General features: G+C 48.0%; 1 protein-coding gene across 1 annotated transcript in view; it reads right to left on the bottom strand.

The window, feature by feature from the left end:
• Window positions 1–21,003, bottom strand: part of LOC109740512 (F-box protein At5g49610-like) — a 66,168-nt gene extending 45,165 nt beyond the window's left edge. Inside the window, exon 1 of the mRNA XM_073495663.1 lies at window positions 20,881–21,003. Within this exon, the coding sequence (XP_073351764.1) occupies window positions 20,881–21,003 (123 nt within the window). The remainder of the gene's footprint in view (window positions 1–20,880) is intronic.
• Window positions 21,004–21,455: the final 452 nt, after the last annotated feature.

Raw genomic sequence — 21,455 nt, 5'->3', positions numbered from 1 at the left:
TGATGAATACCGGAGTTTTTAATAAATTCAATTATTACATTTTTAAGATTTTTAGTTTACCGTGTGTATGGGACCCGGTGCGACGCCCGTGACATCGGGACCCTAGGGGGATAGGCGGGACGGGGGCCCGGGGGGGTAGCAATGCCACCGAAGCGTCGCACCGGGACCTCAGACATGCCGTACGGTGTGGTGGCATGTCCGAAGAGGCGGCACGCGTCTCCGGGGTGTGCCCCCCTCACGGACGGCGACGCCGCCGGCACCTGGAGGGGGGAAACGGACGGGTCGGGTCTACACGGCGGGGATCTTACTGTGGCTTTGGCCCGGATGTTGCTCCAAAGTGTTCCTATGGGCTGACCTAACACAACCGGGTGAAGAGTTCCACTGGTCAAAGCCCGTCCGTGCAAAGTCAAAGGGCTAGATCCCTTGGTCAAATGCTACAGGGTTAGGCGGGACGGGGGCCCTGGGGGGGTAGCAATGCCACCAGAGCGTCGCACCGGGCCCTCATACATGTCGTACGGTGTGGAGGCATGTCCAAAGAGGCGGCACGCATCTCCGGGGTGTGGCCCCCCTCACGGACGGCGATGACACGGTAGTTGACGTTCTGCGGTAACGATGCGGCGTGAATATTATTAAATACTCGGAGCGCGATAAAATCATGAGTTTTTTACATTACGTGGGCGCATGTGCTATAGGACTGATGGTAATTTTTAATAATTTTTGGTGATGGAGAAGTATCTGAACACTTCCCTCTACGCGGATTGCTCTTCGCGTGTCTACGACTGTGGCCGGCGGCCTCCAAGGGCTAGCATGCCGCCAAATCTTGCGTAGGCGGCCTCTCACAAGTCTGGAAGTGTTGTGGCGGTTGCAAACCACTAGAAGAAAACTGGGCTTTGGTCACAGGGCAATATTCACATTAGTCCCGGTTCAGTCACGAACCGGGACTAATGTGAGCATTGGTCCCGGTTCGTGCGGCCAGGGGCCTGCCGGGCCTCGTGGGGGCATTGGTCCCGGTTCGTCCGGCCCCTTTGGTCCCGGTTGGTGGGACAAACCGGGACCAATGGGCCTCGCTCCTAGCCCACCACCATTGGTCCCGGTTGGTGGCTTGAACCCGGACCAGAGGCTCACCCTTTAGTCCCGGTTCATACCACAAACCGGGACTAAAGGGTTGGTCCTAGTAGCGGTCAGAGTTTAGTCCCACCTCGCCAACCGAAGGGCGCTCACACCGGTTTATAAGCCCGTCCCTCTCTGCCTTGTTGAACTCCTCTCAAAGTGAAAATAGATGCCCTTATACAGGGAATTTGACCTAAATTCAGAGTAAATTTCTTTGAATTTCATAGAAATTTATTATGAATTTAGGTTGAATTTTCTCTATAGGCGCATCTATGTTCATTTTTTTGTAGTAAATAAAATAAATAAACCTTAATAAAATAAAATAAAATAAACTATAGTAAATAAAATAAATAAACCTTAATAAAATAAATAAAAATAGCAGCAATAAAATAAATAAAAATAGCAGTAGTAAAATAAATAAAAATAAAATAAATAAAGTAAAATACATAAGTAATTAGAAAAAAAAATGGTATAAAATAAATAAGTTTTTTGTTGTAAGTAGAAACAAAACAAAATAAATAAAGCAAAAGAGAAAACAAAAAACAGGGAAAGAAATTATGCCACCTACTGGGCCACCACAGCCTGAATACGACTTGAAACCCATCCATGGGCCAGGATTCAAGCCCGCAGAAGGCCCAGTAGGCCCCACAGGCAAAGAGAACGGTTAGGCCCGAAAGCCTGCAGTTGAGAGGAGCTCGAGAGGGTGGGCGCAGCAGCGCTTATAAACCACTCTCGAGCTCTCTCAACTAGCGAGGTGGGACTAAACTTTTGACGCGGGGCAGCACAAGGCCTTTGGTCCTGGTTGGTGCCACCAACCGGGACTAAAGGGGGGCATGCGTACCGGTTCGTGGCACCAACCGGGACCAATGCCCCCCCTTTAGTCCTGGTTGGTGCCACGAATCGGGACCAATGAGTTGCCTATATATACCCCATCGCCATAGCAGAGCACTCCATAGTGCTCTGTTTTTTCTGGCCGGCGAGGGGAGGGCGTTTGGGTGCTCTAGCTCACCTCCTATGCACATGAGGTGTTCGATGAAATGTCTGAGCCACACTAGTTAATCTTTCTCCTCTCGAAACTCGACCTCCGAGCTCCATTTTCCCCGAGATTTGTCTAGGTTTAGCGGTCCGTCACGGCCCGTCCCCGTCTTCACCGCCGTCGATCCCCCGCGCCGATCTCGTCGCCAGCACCACCGTGGTGAGCCTCTTGTTCTTATCTTCTTTCTGAAAGAAAAAAATTCTTACTTTAGATAGATACTTGTCTAATTTTGTTACTTTTATTATTCCTTCTTATTACATAGTGCGATGGTTTTGGTATCCTCCCCCGTTGGCCCTCGTCCTGTCTATGATTCGGATGTGGTATATATTATCTTTTTATAACTATTTGGTTCATTTATTGTTTATGACAAATATGCCGACCAACGTGACATAGATTTTATTTATCTAGGAGGTGGTTGAACCAGAAATTCCAACCGACCCTATTGTCGAGAGGTTAAATTTAGTTGAAGAAGAAAACAATTACTTGAAGGAAAAAATAAAAAAAATTGAGGAGGAGAAGATGATATTGGAGTTGCATGTTGCGGATGTCGTCGATGATCACAAGATCAGATGGATGCAATGCACTTGAAGATTAGAAAGATTAGAAAATATGCCATTCATATCGAGGCTTGGTATCATTATGCCGTTGGATCAATTGTTACCTTGGTTGCGATTATGATCGCATTTGTTTTCCAATTGAAATGTTTTACATAGTTTCAATGTATGGTTTAATTAATTAGATGCTCTGGAGAGCTATATATATGTTGTTAGATGAGAACTATGTATGTACTTTGGTTTTAATGTGATGATGAACTTCTATTAATTTGGTCACTTAATTATCTATTCATGATGTTCTGTAATGGTTTTTGACACACTTAATTATATATAATGCACGCAGATGAACCGGCAATGGATGTACGGTGACAGACACACCTCCGAGTACATTAAGGGCGTGCATGATTTTCTCGAAGTGGCTGAGGCAAACAAGCAGAATGGTTTTATGTGTTGTCCATGCCCTACATGTGGGAATACGAAGTCTTACTCTGACCGGAAAATCCTTCACACCCACCTGCTTTACAAGGGTTTCATGCCACACTATAATGTTTGGACAAGGCACGGAGAAATAGGGGTTATGATGGAAGACGGCGAAGAAGAAGAGGATGATGACAACTATGTGCCCCCTGAATACGGTGATGCTGCAACGAGGGAAGCTACTGAAGATCAAGAGGAACCAGACGATGTGCCCAATGATGCTGCAAGGGGGGAAGCTGCTGAAGATCAATAGGAACCAGTGCTCGATGATGATGATCTCCACCGGGTCATTGTCGATGCAAGGACGCAATGCGAAAGTCAAAAGGAGAAGCTGAAGTTCGATCGCATGTTAGAGGATCACAAAAAAGGGTTGTACCCCAATTGCGAAGATGGCAACACAAAGCTCGCTACCTTACTGGAATTGCTGCAGTGGAAGGCAGAGAATGCTCTGCCTGACAAAGGATTTGAGAAGCTATTGAAAATATTGAAGAAGAAGCTTCCAAAGGATAACGAATTGCCCGACAGTACATACGCAGCAAAGAAGGTCGTATGCCCTCTAGGATTGGAGGTGCAGAAGATACATGCATGCCCTAATGACTGCATCCTCTACCGCGGTGCGTACAAGGATCTGAACGCATGCCCGGTATTTGGTGCATTGCGGTATAAGATCAGACGAGATGACCCTGGTGATGTTGACGGCGAGCCCCCCAGGAAGAGGGTTCCTGCGAAGGTGATGTGGTATGCTCCTATAATACCACGATTGAAACGTCTGTTCAGAAACGAAGAGCATGCCAAGTTGATGCGATGGCACAGTGAGGACCGTAAGAAAGACGGGAAGTTGAGAGCACCCGCTGACGGGTCGCGGTGGAGAAAAATCGAGAGAAAGTACTGGGCTGAGTTTGCAGCTGACCCAAGGAACGTATGGTTTGGTTTAAGCGCGGATGGCATTAATCCTTTCGGGGAGCAGAGCAGCAATCACAGCACTTGGCCCGTGACTCTATGTATGTATAACCTTCCTCCTTGGATGTGCATGAAGCGGAAGTTCATTATGATGCCAGTTCTCATCCAAGGCCCTAAGCAACCTGGCAACGACATTCATGTGTACCTAAGGCCATTAGTTGAGGAACTTTTACAGCTGTGGAATGGAAACGGTGTACGTACGTGGGATGAGCACAAACAGGAGGAATTTAACCTGCACTTGTTGCTGTTTGTAACCATCAACGATTGGCCCGCTCTCAGTAACCTTTCAGGACAGACAAACAAGGGATACCACGCATGCACGCACTGTTTAGATGACACTGAAAGTATATAGCTGGACAAATGCAGGAAGAATGTGTACCTGGGTCATCGTCGATTTCTTCCGACCAACCATCAATGTCGAAAGAAAGGCAAGCATTTCAAAGGCGAGGCAGATCACCGGAAGATGCCCGCCATGCGTACCGGTGATCACGTACTTGCTATGGTCAATGATTTACACGTAATCTTTGGAAAGGGTCCCGGCGGACTAGCTGTTCCGAATGACGCTGAGGAACACGCACCCATGTGGAAGAAGAAATCTATATTTTGGGACCTACCCTACTGGAAAGAGCTAGAGGTCTGCTCTTCAATCAACGTGATGCACGTGATGAAGAACCTTTCCGTGAACCTGCTAGGCTTCCTGGGCGTGTATGGGAAGACAAAAGATACACCTGAGGCACTGGAGGACCTGCAACGTTTGCAAGAAAAAGACGGCATGCCTCCGAAACAGTATGAAGGTCCTGCCAGCTACGCTCTTACGAAAGAAGAGAAAGAAATCTTCTTTGAATGCCTGCTCCGTATGAAGGTCCCGACTGGCTTCTCGTCGAATATAAAGGGAATAATAAATATGCCAGAGAAAAAGTTCCAGAACCTAAAGTCTCATGACTGCCACGTGATTATGACGCAACTGCTTCCGGTTGCATTGAGGGGGCTCCTACCGGAAAATGTCCGATTAGCCATTGTGAAGCTATGTGCATTCCTCAATGCAATCTCTCAAAAGGTGATCGATCCAGAAATCATACCAAGGCTAAGGAGTGATGTGGCGCAATGTCTTGTCGGTTTTGAGCTGGTGTTCCCACCATCCTTCTTCAATATCATGACGCACGTCCTAGTTCATCTAGTCGACGAGATTGTCATTCTGGAGCCCGTATTTCTACACAATATGTTCCCCTTTGAGAGGTTCATGGGAGTCCTGAAGAAATATGTCCGTAACCGCGCTAGGCCAGAAGGAAGCATCTCCATGGGCCATCAAACAGAGGATGTCATTGGGTTTTGTGTTGACTTCATTCCTGGCCTTAAGAAGATAGGTCTCCCTAAATCACGGTATGAGGGGAGACTGACTGGAAAAGGCACACTTGGAGGGGACTCAATAATATGCAGGGACAGATATTCTTGGTCTCAAGCACATTACGCAGTTCTACAGAACTCTACCTTGGTGACCCTGTATGTCGATGAACACAAGAACAGTCTGCGCTCCAAACACCCGAAGCAGTGTGACGACTGGATTACATGTGAACACATCAGGACTTTCAGCAGTTGGTTGGAAACACGTCTCAGAGGTGACACCACTGTTTGTGATGAGTTGTACTCGTTGTCCAGGGGACCATCTTCGACTGTATTGACTTACAAAAGATACGAGATAAATGGGAATACATTTTACACGAACGCCCAAGATCAAAAGAGCACCAACCAAAACAGCGGTGTCCGCTTTGATGCAGCAACCGAGAGGGGAAAGGACACATATTATGGTTACAGAATGGACATATGGGAACTTGACTACGGACATGATTTTAAGGTCCCTTTGTTTAAGTGTAAATGGGTCAATCTGTCAGGAGGCGGGGTACAGGTAGACCCACACTACGGAATGACAACAGTGGATCTGAACAATCTTGGGTACACTGACAAACCGTTCGTCCTAGCCAATGATGTGGCACGGGTTATCTATGTGAAGGACATGTCTACCAGACCGAGAAAAAGAAAAGATAAGGAAGCGAATACATCATACGATGAGCCAAAGCGCCACATAGTTCTTTCTGGAAAATGGGACATTGTGGGAGTGGAGGGCAAGACAGACATGTCTGAAGATTATGAAAAGTTTCATGAAATTCCTCCCTTCAAAGTCAAGGCTGACCCAAGCATCCTGATAAACGATGAAGATTATCCATGGTTACGGTGCAATAAGCAAATGACACAAGCGAAGAAAAAGTGAAGACTTTCTCCCGCAACTATTATGATGATACCATGCCAACTTTGTAACAGACGAGTATGATACCATTGTCCGTTTTGTACACGAAGTGCATCTAGTTTTTGTCGTAACCCTCTCAACTTTCTTGCACATGCTATGTGGATGAAATGACGATACCATGCCAACTTTCAACCTTTTCAGAGTTCATTTGAAATGCTTTTCAATTTTAGGGTCTTATAGCTCAAAATAATTAGTAAATGCATGAAAAATAACAAATGAAGTCAGAAAGGGTTGAAAATTGATGATGTGGCTTTGAATGGTGCATTTTGAACACACAAAAAGTCAGGAGTTCAAATAAGTTTTAAAAAATGAAATCTCTTTGTAACAGACGAGTTTCCGTATGAAATCCTAATACTTCGAAAGAGATTGTCCGTTTTGTACATGAAGTGCATCCAGTTTTTGCCGTAACCCTCTCAACTTTCTTGCACATGCTATGTGGATGAAATGATAATACCATGCCAACTTTCAACCTTTTCAGAGTTCATTTGAAATGCTTTTCAATTTTAGGGTCTTATAGCTCAAAATAATCACTAAATGCATGAAAAAGGTGCATGAAAAATCACAAATAAAATAAATAAGTAATTAGAAACAAAATAATATAAACTTTAATAAAAATATATAAGTAGAAACAAAATAAAATAAACTTTAATAACATAAATAAAATTTATGAAACTGAAATTATCAAAGTATTTTCTGTTCAAAACATTATAAGCAACCTCTAGTATTATTGAAACTAAAATTATATAAAATTGATGCAACTAAAATTATCGAAGTATTTTCTGTTCAAAATCATTGAAAGCAAAAATTATTTTCATAAAGAACTTTTTTGTTAGAAACTTTAATAGCAAAAAGAATTATCATAAAGTAAAATAAATAAGTAATTAGAAACAAAATAAAATAAAATAAATAAGTTTTTTGTTGTAAGTAGAAACAAAACAAAATAAATAAAGCAAAAAAGAAAACAAAAAACAGGCAAAAAATAAAAATTATGCCACCTAGTGGGCCACCACGGCCTGAATACGACTAGAAACCCATCCATGGGCCAGAATTCAGGCCCGCAGAAGGCCCAGTAGGCCCACAGGCATGTACAGAGAGGTTAGGAGCTCGACAGCTCAGGCGCACCGCACCTTATAAACAGGTGCGGCTCTCTCTCAGCTAGCGAGGTGGGACTAAACTCCCACCACCACGCCGCTGTGCAAGGCCATTGGTCCCGGTTGGTGGCACGAACCGGGACCAATGCCACCCTTTGGTCCCGGTTCGTGGCACCAACCGGGACCAATGCCCCCCTTTAGTCCCGGTTGGTGCCACCAACCGGGACCAAAGGCCGCCGCTTCCCGCCCTTTGGGCTGCTGAAAAGAGGCCTTTGGTCCCGGTTGGTGGCACCAACCGGGACTAAAGGGGGGCATTGGTCCCGGTTGGTGCCACGAACCGGTACCAATGCTCTCAGTATATAAGAAAGCACTTAGCGTTTTTCAGATTCATCTCTGCATCAGTTTCCCCGCCCCGACGACGCCACCAGGCTGCCCGAGCTCGCCCCGTCGACGCCGTCGCCGCCCTCTGCTGCCTCGTCGACGCGCAGCCGCCCCTTCCCCGAGCACGCCGCCGGCGGCCCGCCCCGACCACGCCGCGTGCCCCTGCCCCGACCACGTCGTCGTCGCCCCAGCTGCCCCGACCACGCCGCCGTCGCCTCTGCCTCGCCCTGCCCCGACCACGCCGCCGTCGCCTCTACCCCGACACGCGTCGTGCCTCTGCCCCTACCCCGACCACGCCGCACCTCTCATCCTTTGGTCAGGGCCGGCACTGCCCCCTTCCTCCCTGTTTTTTCTGCACATATATATGATGTTTTTTTCCTGATTATATGTATATGTATGAGTATATGTATGTGTGTATATCTGTTTATATGTCCTTTTTTAGATCTTTTTTCTGCATTTTTATAAAAATGTATATATGTATGTATATATGTTCTCTGTGTATATATATGTTCATGTATATATGCAAAAGAGAGATTTTTAGAAAAGTTAGGATTTTTTCTGTTCATAGATTTTTTTGGTGATATTAATTATTGTAGAATATGCAAATGTTTGTATATTCATATGAACAATGCATTTGGCAAAACCTTTACTTTTTTCGAAATTTTCTATTTGAACATTTTTTTATGAATGAGAGGAAAAAGGAAAATAAGAAGAGGAAGAAAGGAGAAGAAGAGGAGAGGAAGAAGAGGAGAAATAAATAAGAAGAGGAAAAAAGAAGAAAAAGAAGAGGAGAAGAAGAAAGGAATAGAAGAGAAGAAGAAAAAATAGAAAAAATTCTATTTTTTCTTCTTCTCTCCTCTATTCCTTTCTTCTTCTCCTCTTTTTTTTCTTCTTTTTTTTCTTCGATCTTCTCCTCTATTCCTTTCTTCTTCTCCTCTTTTTATTTCTTCTTCGTTTTCTTATGTTTTATCGGGTCTGTCGTCGTCGATATACCCCTCTCCCGATAACTTCAACACGAGGGGGGGGGGTCAATATACCCCCTCCCCGATAATATTATTTTCCCATGTACGTATGTCGTCGTTGTCGATATAACCCCCTCCCGATAACTTCAACACGTGGGGGGGGTCGATATACCCCCTCCCCGATAACATTATTTTCCCATGTATGTATGTCGTCATTGTCGATATATATAACTCCCTCCCAGATAACTTCGACATGATGGACGGTCGATATTTATACCCCCTCTCGACCGTGATAACTTATACCACGGGAGCACCCCCCGGCCCTCTCGCTCGACCAAAACTCTCGAGGACACCCAAACCCTAGAAAAAAACGATGTTGGTCTCCTACCCCCTCCCGCCGCGCCCCTACCCTTGAAGCGTTGCCGAGGCCACCTCAAACCCGGAATAAGCTAGGTCTACGTTTGCACTAATATATCCACCTGCTGTTATGTTTGTGTAATAATTGCCATGTTGTAATATTTGCAGAAACAATGGAGCACGGACGAGACGAGCAAGCAGAAGAGGTGTTGGGGGACATAATCTTAGCCGGAGGTGATATCTTGTCGTATCTTAACGACAATGATGCTCTGGAAGAACAGGGTGAAGAAGCAGGCTACGGTGATCGAAGAGTGGAGGAGGAAAGACATGATTATGATGGCTCCGGTGACCCAATGCTGGTGCAAGAAGGAGCCCGTGGTGACGGCTCCGGTGACCGAACAGAGTCCGGCCAGGTAAATATACTAGTTAAGCCTGTGCTGACTAGCTAATTGATGCATTCATTGTTTTGGTATGTACACATATTAATTAACTCTCGTCTTTCTTCTTTCTAGCCCTCCGGATCAAGCACAACTTCGGTAAAGAGACGAGGCCCGAAGAGAAAGTTGCGCTCGGATGAAAGGTTTGAGATCACAGCAATCGCGCGCGACGGCCAACCGATTGAACCCATCCGGACAAAGGAAGCATTTGCTGCTCAGTGCGGGGTTCTTGTTAGGGACAAGATCCCGATCAGCATCCACCAATGGTATAAGCCTAAGAAGGAAGACCCTGAGGTGTCTTATGTCAATGATATGCAGAAAGATGATCTTTGGACTGAGCTGAAGGCAAATTTCACCCTACCACCAGAGGAGGATCCGGAGAAGCCAGTTAAAGAGCAATTAATTAAGTCTCATGCTCTTAAGAAGATGGAAGACCTATTCAGGAGGTGGAAGAATGAGCTAAAAACGTTTGTCGACAAAGAAGAGACACCAGAATTCATCGGCCGGTATGAGAAGATCAGAGATCACTGGCCCGCATTTGTGGCCCACAAGACATCGTAAAAGAGTAAGAAGATGTCAGCGACAAACAAGAAGAATGCTGCGAAGAAGAAGCTTCACCATCGCACGGGGTCAGGTGGCTACCTGAAAGCCCGGCCTAAGTGGGCCAAGGCTGAGAATGATCTGCTTGAAAAAGGGATCGAACCACAGACAATGAACTGGACAGACCGTTGCCGGACTTGGTTCTTCGGGGCTGGCGGAAAATTGGACCCTGTATCAGGGAGGTGCGTTTGGACGAACGAGATTTTGAGAATACCAGTCAAGAAGATTCAGCAATATATCGATGCAGCGCAGGAAGGGACGTTCGTTCCAGACAGAGAGAACGACGAGCTCACAATGGCCCTCGGGAATCCTGAGCACCCTGGACGGACACGAGGCACGCCAGGCTCCGTTCCGTGGAAGGCTGGTTTTCCGGACGCAGGAGGTTACAAAAGCCAGGAGAGGAGGAAAAAAATGGAGCAGACCCAAATTCAGAAGCTGCACGAAAGGGTTCAAGCGCTAGAGGAACGAGACGGCAATCGACATGTCGAAACTACCCCCGAAGCTACCCCGCCATCTCAGCGGAGAAGCAGCATGGCTTCCACCGAGCTGCTTCAGCCAGAGCATGTCTTGACGGCTTCTGCTAGCTACCCTGTGGATGCTATCACGGAGTCTCAACATTGCCACCTTATGGCGCAATGGCAGAACTTCAAAGTCAAGGCGGCTGTTGGCTCTGTTTTACCTCCTGAACCCGGCGCAACCTACCACTGCCGGCCGATTCCAGAAGGATATGCTAGGGTGATGGTGGATGAAATAACGGTGGGATTTGAGGACCTCCAGCTTGACCACCCTACCGGTGAAGGGGAGACTCGGCTGGGTTTAGCTCTGAAGACTCCGTGCCTATGGCGGAAGGAGCTCATTAACCTTCCCAACTGGACGCCTCCGGCGAGTAAGGGCACTCCGCTGCCTCCTCCTCTGGTGAGTGATCAGGGCACTTAGCCTCCTTCTCCGGCGCGTGGCGGCACTCCGCCTCCTCCTCCGGCGAGTGATCAGGGCACTCAGCCTCCTTCTCCGGCGCGTGGCGGCACTCCGCCTCCTTCTCCGCATGCGCCGGCGTGCCAGAGCAGCCAGCCTCCTCCTTCTCCGCCTCGTCAGCAAGGGCGGAAGTGACCCGCCGCCGCTCCGGCTGCTCCGGCGCGTCGTAGTCCTTCTCCTCCTCCTCGTAAGCAAGGAAAGAAGACAGCCGCAGCCGCTCCGTCTGCTTTGTCGGCGTCTAGCAGTACAGCTGCCAGAGGCGGGAGGCAATACAGATTCGGTCCTTCTCTGAAGACTCCAGAGAAGTTACCATACGAGAGGACCGAGGAGGAGAACGCGAAGATCGTGCGAGCCGAAGTGAAGAACTTCTTTGAAGGGGTGAAAGCAAAGAAACATCTACCTCCGGAGGAGAAGGTAGATCCGGTGAAAGCGAAGCGCACTCTGGCTGCCCTGACAAAACCACCAAAGTCTCCGCCGAAAGGCAACTATGAGCGCATTATTGCAAAGACATTTGTCGAAGCGGAGCGGTCGGGAAGTACTGTCAGTGATCAAAGGTTAAAAGAACGACGAGCTAGGAAAAAAATTGCCCAGCTCGGCGAACAAGCGAACCAATCGTGCCCCCCGCTCAAGGTGTCTAAAGACATCGTCGCTAATGATCCGAGGATGGTGGCCGGTTATAGCAATCTTGGAGATTACCTGCCCGACGATGTACATTATGAAATCATGGAGGTGGACGAACACAAATACCATTACGGGAAGCCTCTCGTCAAAGATGAAAGATCTCTAACAACGATGATGCGAAGATTACATGATTGGTACATGAAAACCTGCAGAGAGTCTGATGGGATGAATACTTTGACGCTGAGAGTTAAACCGGAGCATGACCTCGTTGGAATTGAACTGCTGAAATTTCCATTTGAGGATTTCTTCCAGTTTTTCAATCAAAAGGCCCTCGATAAATCAACGATCACTTGCTACTGTCTGTAAGTAGTACTACTTCTGTCATTAAGTCTCTCTATATAGGTCAGCTCTTTCATTGCATGTATTTATAATTATCCTCACTATATTATGCAGATTGAAGATCGCCGAATTGAAGAAAAGACAAATCGGTGATATTGGGTTCATTAACACAAATCTCATAGATGCATATACGGTTGAAAAACATGCCAAAGAAGCCGAGGCCAACTTGCTACGATCGTTGGTATTAAATCAAAACAAAGATATAATACTCTTTCCTTACAACTTCAAGTGAGTGTTACTGTCTTGTGCATATTCGGTTTCCCTTATTAGTCCAGGCTATGGTAATGTAATTGATGACTTATGCATGCATGCGCAGCTTCCACTATATTCTCCTAGAGATTAAGCTTAAGCAGGGAGTAGTAACCGTCTTAGACTCGAGACGAAAAGACCCCCAGGACTATGCGGACATGACTCAAATGCTCGAGAAGTAAGTTAAATCGATCATTATCCACCATATCAGCAACTTTGTTCATTTCCTGATATCAAGTAATTGTTTTCTTTGTCTGGTAGGGTTTGGAGAAAATTCACCACAAAAGCTCCGGGACTGCCGAAGAAGCTGCAATTTAGACACCCGAAAGTAAGTACTATAGTAGCATGTTCCGCACATCTCCTAGTGATTCAAGCGCTAGTTTCATCAATACCATTTAGCATGCTTGCTTATCAGTTAGATTGACCTCTATTTCTTGTAAAGTGGTTGTGGCAGGAACAAGGGAATGATTTCTATGGATACTACGTTTGCGAGTCTATCCGCCACACGACCTGTGAGCGGGGCTACTCTGACGAACAATATGAAGTGCGTAAGCAATAATATTCACAATTTTATTTTATTACCATCATTTTTGTCGAGTTTCATTTATTCATATATATATATATATATATATATATATATATATATATATATATATATATATATATATATATATATATATGTATGTATTGACCCCCTTCTTCAAATTAGATGTTTCGGATGCGGGACGAACTCCTAGCACCAGATCGTATGCGAGCAATTCAAGAGGAATTGGCGGCATTCTTCCTTGACCACGTGATCGCTGAAAACGGAGAATACTATGTGGACCCTGTGTTCTTACAATTTAATTAGGAGATTATATTGTAAGAGATAATTGTTGTATATATGTAGCCGGTAGTGTCAGATAGATATATGAGAACTTGTTGTTCGACCAATCTCTCGGAGAAGGAGAGGTGGTCGATATCACTTCTCTCTGTATGCATATGTTCATGACGATCTTCTGTTTCCTTCATTTGCTTACTAGCTAGCGTGTCTAGTCCTCCCCATACGTATATAGTACGTAGCGTCGACCAAGCACGGAGATAAGAGAGGACACTTCTCTCTATTAATTGGCTAGCTAACACAATATATGAAACACCTAAATTAACCCCCCAAAACCCCCCAACCCCCCCCCCTTCAAAAAAAACAAAAATCCCAGCCCCTGAAATGCTGACGCGTGGATGCCTATTGGTCCCGGTTGGTGACACCAACCGGGACAAAAGGCCCTGCCTATTGGTCCCGGTTGGGCCTATTGGTCCCGGTTGGTGTCACCAACCGGGACCAAAGCCCCCCTGCCTGGGCTGGCAGCAGCGGCCACGTGGAGGACCTTCTGTCCCGGTTCGTGTAAGAACCGGGACTAAAGGGTTAGGGCTTTAGTAACGACCCTTTAGTCCCGGTTCGAAAACCGGGACAAAAAGCCCTTACCAACCGGGGTAAAAGCCCCTTTTTCTACTAGTGAACGCCCGACAAGCGTCTCCGGGGTGTGGCCCCCCTCGCGGACGGCGCCGCCGCCGGCACCTGGAGGGGGGAAACGGACGCGTCGGGGCTACACGGAGGGGATCTTGCTGTGGGTTTGGCCCGGATGTTGCTCCAAATTGTTCATATGGGTTGTCCTAACACAACCGGCTAGAGAGGTCCACTGGTCAAAGCCCGTCTGTGCAAAGTCAAAGAGCTAGATCTCGTGGTCAAACGCTGCAGGGTTAGGCGGGACGGGGCCCTGGGGGGGTAGCAATGCCACCGGAGCGTTGCACCGGGCCCTCATACATGCCGTACGGTGTGGTGGCATGTCCGGAGAGGCGACACGCGTCTCCGGGGTGTGCCCCCCTCACGGACGGCGCCGCCGCCGGCACCTGGAGGGGGGAAACGGACGCGTCGGGTCTACACGAAAGGGATCTTGCTGTGGGTTTGTCCTGGATGTTGCTCCAAAGTGTTCCTATGCGTTGACCTAACACATCCGGGTGGAGAGTTCCACTGGTCAAAGCCCGTCCGTGCAAAGTCAAAGGGCTAGATCTCGTGGTCAAACGCTACAGCGTTAGGCGGGATGGGGGCCCTGGGGGTAGCAATGCCACCGGACCGTCGCACCGGGCCCTCATACATGCCGCACGGTGTGGTGGCATGTCCGAAGAGGCGGAACGCGTCTCCGGGGTGTGCCCCCCTCACGGACGACGCCGCCACCGGCAACTGGAGGGGGGAAACAGACGCGTCGGGTCTACACGAAGGGGATCTTGCTATGGGTTTGGCCTGGATGTTGCTCCAAAGTGTTCCTATGGGCTGACCTAACACAACCGGGTGGAGAGTTCCACTGGTCAAAGCCCGTCCGTGCAAAGTCAAAGGGCTAGAGCCCGTGGTCAAACGCTACAAGGTTAGGCGGGACGGCGGCCCTGGGGGGTAGCAATGCCACCGGAGCGTCGCACCGGGACCTCATACATACCGTACGGTGTGGTGGCATGTCCGAAGAGGCGGCACGCGTCTCCGGGGTGTGGCCCCCCTCACGGACGGCGATGACACAGTAGTAGACGACGTTCTGCGGTAACGATGCGGCGTGAATATTACTAAATACTCGGAGCGCGATAAAATCATGAGTTTTTTACACGACGTGGGCACATGTGCTATAGGACTGATGGTAATTTTTCATAATTTTTGGTGATGGAGAAGTATCTGAACACTTCCCTCTACGCAGATTGCTCTTCGCGTGTCTATGACTGTGGCCGGCGGCCTCCAGGGGCTAGCATGCCGACAAATCTTGCGTAGGCAGCCTCTCACAAGTCTGGAAGTGTTGTGGCGGTTGCAAACGGCCGGCACGCGTCTCCGGGGTGTGGCCCCCCTTACGGACGGCGCCGCCGCCGGCACCTGGAGGGGGAAACGGACGCGTCGGGGCTACACGGAGGGGATCTTCATGTGGGTTTGGCCCGGATGTTGCTCCAAAGTGTTCCTATGGGCTGACTTAACACAACCGGGTGGAGAGGTCCACTGGTCAAAGCCCGTCTGTGCAAAGTCAAAGGGCTAGATCTTGTGGTCAAACGCTACAGTGTTATGCGAGATGGGGGCCCTAGGTGGTAGCAATGCCACCGGAGCATCGCACTGGGTGCTCATACATGCGGTACGGTGTGGTGGCATGTCCGAAGAGGCGGCACGCGTCTCCGGGGTGTGCCCCCCCCGGACGGCGCCGCCGCCGGCACCTGGAGGGGGAAACGGACGCGTCGGGTCTACACGAAGGGGATCTTGCTGTGGCTTTGGCCCGGATGTTGCTCCAAAGTGTTCCTATGGGCTGACCTAACACAACCGGGTGGAGAGTTCCACTGGTCAAAGCCCGTCCGTGCAAAGTCAAAGGGCTAGATCCCGTGGTCAAACGCTACAGGGTTAGGTGGGACGGGGGCCCTGGGGGGTAGCAATGCCACCGGGGCGTCGCACCGGGACCTCATACATGTCGTACGGTGTGGTGGCATGTCCGACAAAGCGGCACACGTCTCCAGGGTGTGGCCCCCCTCACGGACGGCGATGACACAGTAGTAGACATTCTGCGGTAACGATGCGGCGTGAATATTATTAAATACTCGGAGCGCGATAAAATCATGAGTTTTTTACACGACGTGGGCACATGTTCTATAGGACTGATGGTAATTTTTCGTAATTTTTGGTGATGGAGAAGTATCTGAACACTTCCCTCTACGCGGATTGCTCTTCGCGTGTCTAACCCTGACACAGACGACCGCCGGGTCTAGCCCTTTGACTTTCGCCGAATGGGGTTTGACCAGTTGACCTTTTCACCAGGTTGTCATAGCCTAGCCCATAGCTACACACCCAACACCGTCCCGGCCCAACCCACCCCAAGATTCCCTCTGTGTCGGCCCGGCGTGGCCATTTCCCCCTCCGGGACACGGCGGCAGCGACGCCCGTGAGGGGGGCACTCCCCGGAGCCGCGTGCCAGGTGCCTGCGCCTGCCACCATGCTTCCACAACCGTAGGAGGCCCACCACAACACCTGGCGGCATTGCTACCCTCCCCCCAGGTACCCCGTCCTGTCTAACCCTGACACAGACGACCACCGGGTCTAGCCCTTTGACTTTCGCTGGACGTAGTTTGACCGGTGGACCTTTTCACCTGGTTGTCATAGCCCAGCCATAGCTACACCCCCAACACCGTCCCGGCCCAACCCACCCCAAGATTCCCTCCGCGTCGGCCCGAAGTGGCCGTTTCCCCCTCCGGGGCATGGCGGCAGCGACGCCCGTGAGGGGGGGGGGGCACACCCCGGAGCCACGTGTCGGATGCCTGCGCCTGCCACCACGTTTCCACAACCTTAGGAGGGCCCACCGCAACACCTGGCGGCATTGCTAACCCCCCACAGGTACCCCGTCCCGTCTAACTTCTCCGTGACACGACGGAAGCAAGGCCCGTGTTGGGGGCAATCGATATATGTTTTCTGTACATTTAAGTTAATGAAATTAGTTTTGGAAAAAAATAAAAAGTAAAATGAGAAAATAAATAAAATATTAAAATATTACTAGAAATCTATGCCTACGGCAAAGCCGTCGGCATAGCTACGGCCACGGAACGGTAGAGCCCTGGATTGATGACGTGGCGTAGGGCGGGGATCGATGACGTGGCAAGATCCATGTGCCAGGCTTATGCCGACGGTAAGGCCGTCAGCATAGATATGCCACCCCACCGGACCGGCGAGCGACGCGGATCGATGACGTGGCGGCGCCGCGGATCGATGACGCCGGCATAGCTATGCCGACGGCCATCGTTACCCCGTGGGCGTAGCCTGACGCAGTCAAACGGCCGTCGCCGCCCGGGTAGACGGGCCCACGTGATATGCCGACGGCCTGCCCTATACCAACGGCCGCCGTAGGCATATTTCTTTCGACGCCGACGACTGATCTATGCCGACGGGTGCCATCTGCATAGATTGATATACGCCAACGGCCTTTCTACGCCGACGGCTTTAGCTGGGCCGTCGGGATATGCCCATCTATGCCGACGGGGGCCATCGGCATCGCAAGTTTTTCTGGTAGTGAACTGTGCTCCGGTGGCCTGCGCCACTTCATAATTGCTTTCTCAATCTTAATAAAGATCCTCCACGGCCCTTCGAGACAGTGTAAACTTTAACCACACGCACGCAAAATATTGTCCCCACTATGTACAATTATCTCACACATAAAAAGGAAAAGGCAAAAGAGAAAAAACACATACGCAGATGGATTTCCAAGAGGCATGCATGTATGCTACTCCCTTCATTTCAAAATATAACTCCTTTTAGAGATTTCAATATGGACTACATACGGATGTATATAGACATACTTTAGAGTGTAGATTCACTCAATTTGCTTCATATATAGTCTATATTGGAATCTCTAAAAAGACTTATATTTAGGAACGGCGGGAGTACAGAAAAGACAAAACTGAATGTGGGTAGTTTACAAGTGATCCATCCAGCAATGCTGCATGATACATCCAGTAACAAATTATCTGCATGACACACAATTCCTGGTGATGCCCCTGCTTGACAATGGCCTCGACATGGCCTGCGCCCCAGTCACACGAAAAATAAACCGGTCTGGCAGTTTCAGTGTCTAGAGGGGAACACAATCTGGAACCTGAGCCTGACCATGGTAGAGACAATCCCAAAAAAATGCAACAGAAAAGACGGAACTACTATGACAGAACATCTCAAGACCTAACCAGATCCAATGGATACTTCAAGAAGAATGTTTACAACAAAATGCTTAACTGAACTTGACTGCTAGTGTAACACAATCATTCAGTTTAGCGGGCAGTGCTCCATTCCAAGCTCTTCCAAAAATCAGGTTCACTTTGCCAGTCACCAAATAGGATAATCTGCCCTAATTTCATCACCAGCTAGAGCAGAATGTACAGACAGGAAACCAATGTAGATTGGCTAAATAGTTTGTGTTACGAAAACCACTGGATGATCTTTAAGAAATAAGAAGACCCCCATAAAAACAAAGGCGATTCTTCAGTTCAAATAAAAACAGAGACACAAAAGCAGCTCAATTGGCAACTAATAAAAGTTGACCAAACCGATTTCATAACTTTAGCATCTGCATGCACGGTGGTCATTCCAGCCCAAAAGGATATCATTGAACGATGTAACAGCCATAGCTTCTTGATCATAATAAAGAAACTAGCCAGGTCATACGCACGCCCAACTTATACATATTGCATCTCATGAGAATGCTAGCAGGCGAAAAAATTGAGAAGATAATCTGTCACATTCAATCATCAACAAGAAAAAACTTAGAAACATCAAACACATGCATATTGCTAAATAATATAAGAGTTCATCATAGAGAAGAGACACGGGGAAGATCAGAGCACATCTTTCAAATGCACACCAAAATGAATTGGTAATTTCGGTACCAAAACAAGCATAGGTTTCACGCAACCACATAACAACAAGAGTTTGTTGATCACAGATTTACCTGCATCAACAAAGAAGCCTGCAGACTTTAACTTGATAAAGCAGTTCTTCAATTCAAAGAAAAACAGAGACATAAGGCAGATCAATCAGCAACTATTTGAAATGCTGACCAGAATGACTAAATAATTGTAGCATCAACATTCTAGGCACTTCATCCCAAAAGGATATTCACACAAGTATAAATTTCATGCAACCATGAAACATTCAGACCTCATTGATAATAACTTGTATACATCAAAATGGAACTAGCCGGCTCATAGTGGACCCAATTCTTAGTTTTCTGCTCATCAATACAAGTTTCATTTCTCAAGCATATATTAAGATCGAGGATCACATGAAGCAATGATTCCTTAAAGTGATTAGAAGTTATATGTAATTCCAAACAATGCAAGACAAAGGCAGAATTATAGCACTATGTTTCAATGACTGACCAGATGCAGTGGATTCATGGACAATAATAAAGAACAGCAACAGAACATTTAGTTGAAAATTGACTATAATGCAATCATTCAATTCATCTTGTGTTGCAAGCTCTTCTGAAATATGGTGCAACTAGCTATTCAACAAGGAGGATAATCTGCCCTATTTCACTTTCAGCCAAAACAAAGCACAGAAACAGGAATCAACTGTATGTTTTCTAAATATGTAGTACTAAAGGACAACTGGGTAAACTCTAAAAATGAAGACCTTAATAAAAAGACAGGTCAATTATTTGGTTCAATAAACAGAGACCAAGAGGCATAAGTCAGAGCAATCTGTATTTCAAATGCTGATCCAACAGACTTTTCATTTTAGCATCAACATTCACGTCAACCACTTCATGCCCAAAATGATACAAAAAGAAATGTAACACGACCATATAACAGCCAGGGCTTCTTGGTCATAACCTTTTATACATTAACAAAAGCTAGTGGTCTCATGGAGGATCCACTTAATACATACTGTAGCCCATGTAGATATGGAGGGCTAGGCCGTTAAAAAGCAAGACCACACTCAACAGCCCTCAGATAAAAAGCTAAATAATACTTAGAACATAAGCATCAGGTGAGATGAAAAGGCGAAGCATTGACAACATAACCCTCTAGTGCCGGAAAGAAGGTATGTGAAACTAGAGATTGCTTGAGCCGAAGTAGAGTTGGATATAGGAAACTGTGACGGATACTAGCAATCAACTTGCCATCTATGTCCACATGAAGTAGCCAGTTATCTTCAAACTGAATCAGCAGGAGCACGTCACCATCCCAAGATGCGGCCACAAGACCGAACCAACCTCCAGTACCAGAAGTTTCAAATTTCTCAACGATCTCTGCAATCGGCAAGTCAACCCGCCGTTGTAAGGCCCAGACTTCGCCATCATAGTCCTGCATCACCCAGATATCAACAATGTTGTCTTTTTCATTAAAAATGAACATGCCAAGCATGTCAGTCATCTCAAACAGGTCAGCATTGTGATCTGCCGGACCAATCGGAGAGTGCATCTGGCGCAACAATTCGGTTGCGGTGTCAAATACCATTATCAGGTTGTCTGTGTGCCAATGCAAGCTACCACGGAAAAGGACAGATCCGGCAGAACTCTTCGGTATCTTGCAATTAGGGTAGCCTATGTGCCTCGGCGGCTGGCCGGAGCCTAATGTGTAAACGTAGCAGCCGCCATTCCTCATCTTTTGGGGCAAATAGCTCCCCTGCGACATCTTTGAGTTGAATTGTCTCTCATGCGACGTCGTTGGTTGTAATGGCTCTCATGCGACGTCTCCCAGCACAGAAATAGCTCAAGCAAGACAAGCCGTTTACGCAGCTAGTTGGCTGTTAGTTAGGCTGAGGTTTGGTTAGGACACCGGGGGTTATGTGCTCTGACTGGTGGGGTCCACCTAGGGCCACGTAGTCAAGAGTCAACCGTCCACGACTCGACCGGTGACTGTGTGACCGTGCTCGACTCGCCCGTGCTGGACTGGGCGAGCGGCGCCGCCGTAAGCATCTTCTCCGGCAGCGGTTTCTTCTCCACGGTGGTGGAGCGCATTTCTCGGTAGCGGCAGAGCTATTGCGAGTGAGCCCGAAACCCTAGTCCCACTCCCCAGAATTTTGGGGGATCTGTGGCCTCATGCTGCCCCTCTGTTTCTTGGCGATTTAGAATCTCGATTGGATCCGGGGGCTGTTTCTTCTCCGCGGCCCGCCCGGTGGTGGAGCGCCTTTCTCGGCAGCGGCTATTGCGAGTGAGTATTTTCCAAACTCTAGTCCCATTCCCCAGAATTTTGGATAAATCTATGGCCTCATGCTGCCCCTGTTTCTTGGCGTTTTACAATCTCCATTGGATAGGAGCGCGGGGGCTGAATGAGATGGAGCGAGGAGACAGTGCTTCAAATCGGTAATGCCGCCCTCTTTTCTATTTTAGCTGTTATCGAACTCGATTTGGTAGTGACTGTCGCTTACACTGCTGCCGCTGCCTGCCATTGACAAAACAGGGGAGGTTCA

This window comes from Aegilops tauschii, chromosome 3, assembly GCF_002575655.3.
Source record: "Aegilops tauschii subsp. strangulata cultivar AL8/78 chromosome 3, Aet v6.0, whole genome shotgun sequence".
NCBI lineage: Eukaryota > Viridiplantae > Streptophyta > Magnoliopsida > Poales > Poaceae > Aegilops > Aegilops tauschii.
The sequence above is the reverse complement of the archived record's forward strand: the minus strand, read 5'-3'. Positions and strand labels throughout refer to the sequence as shown.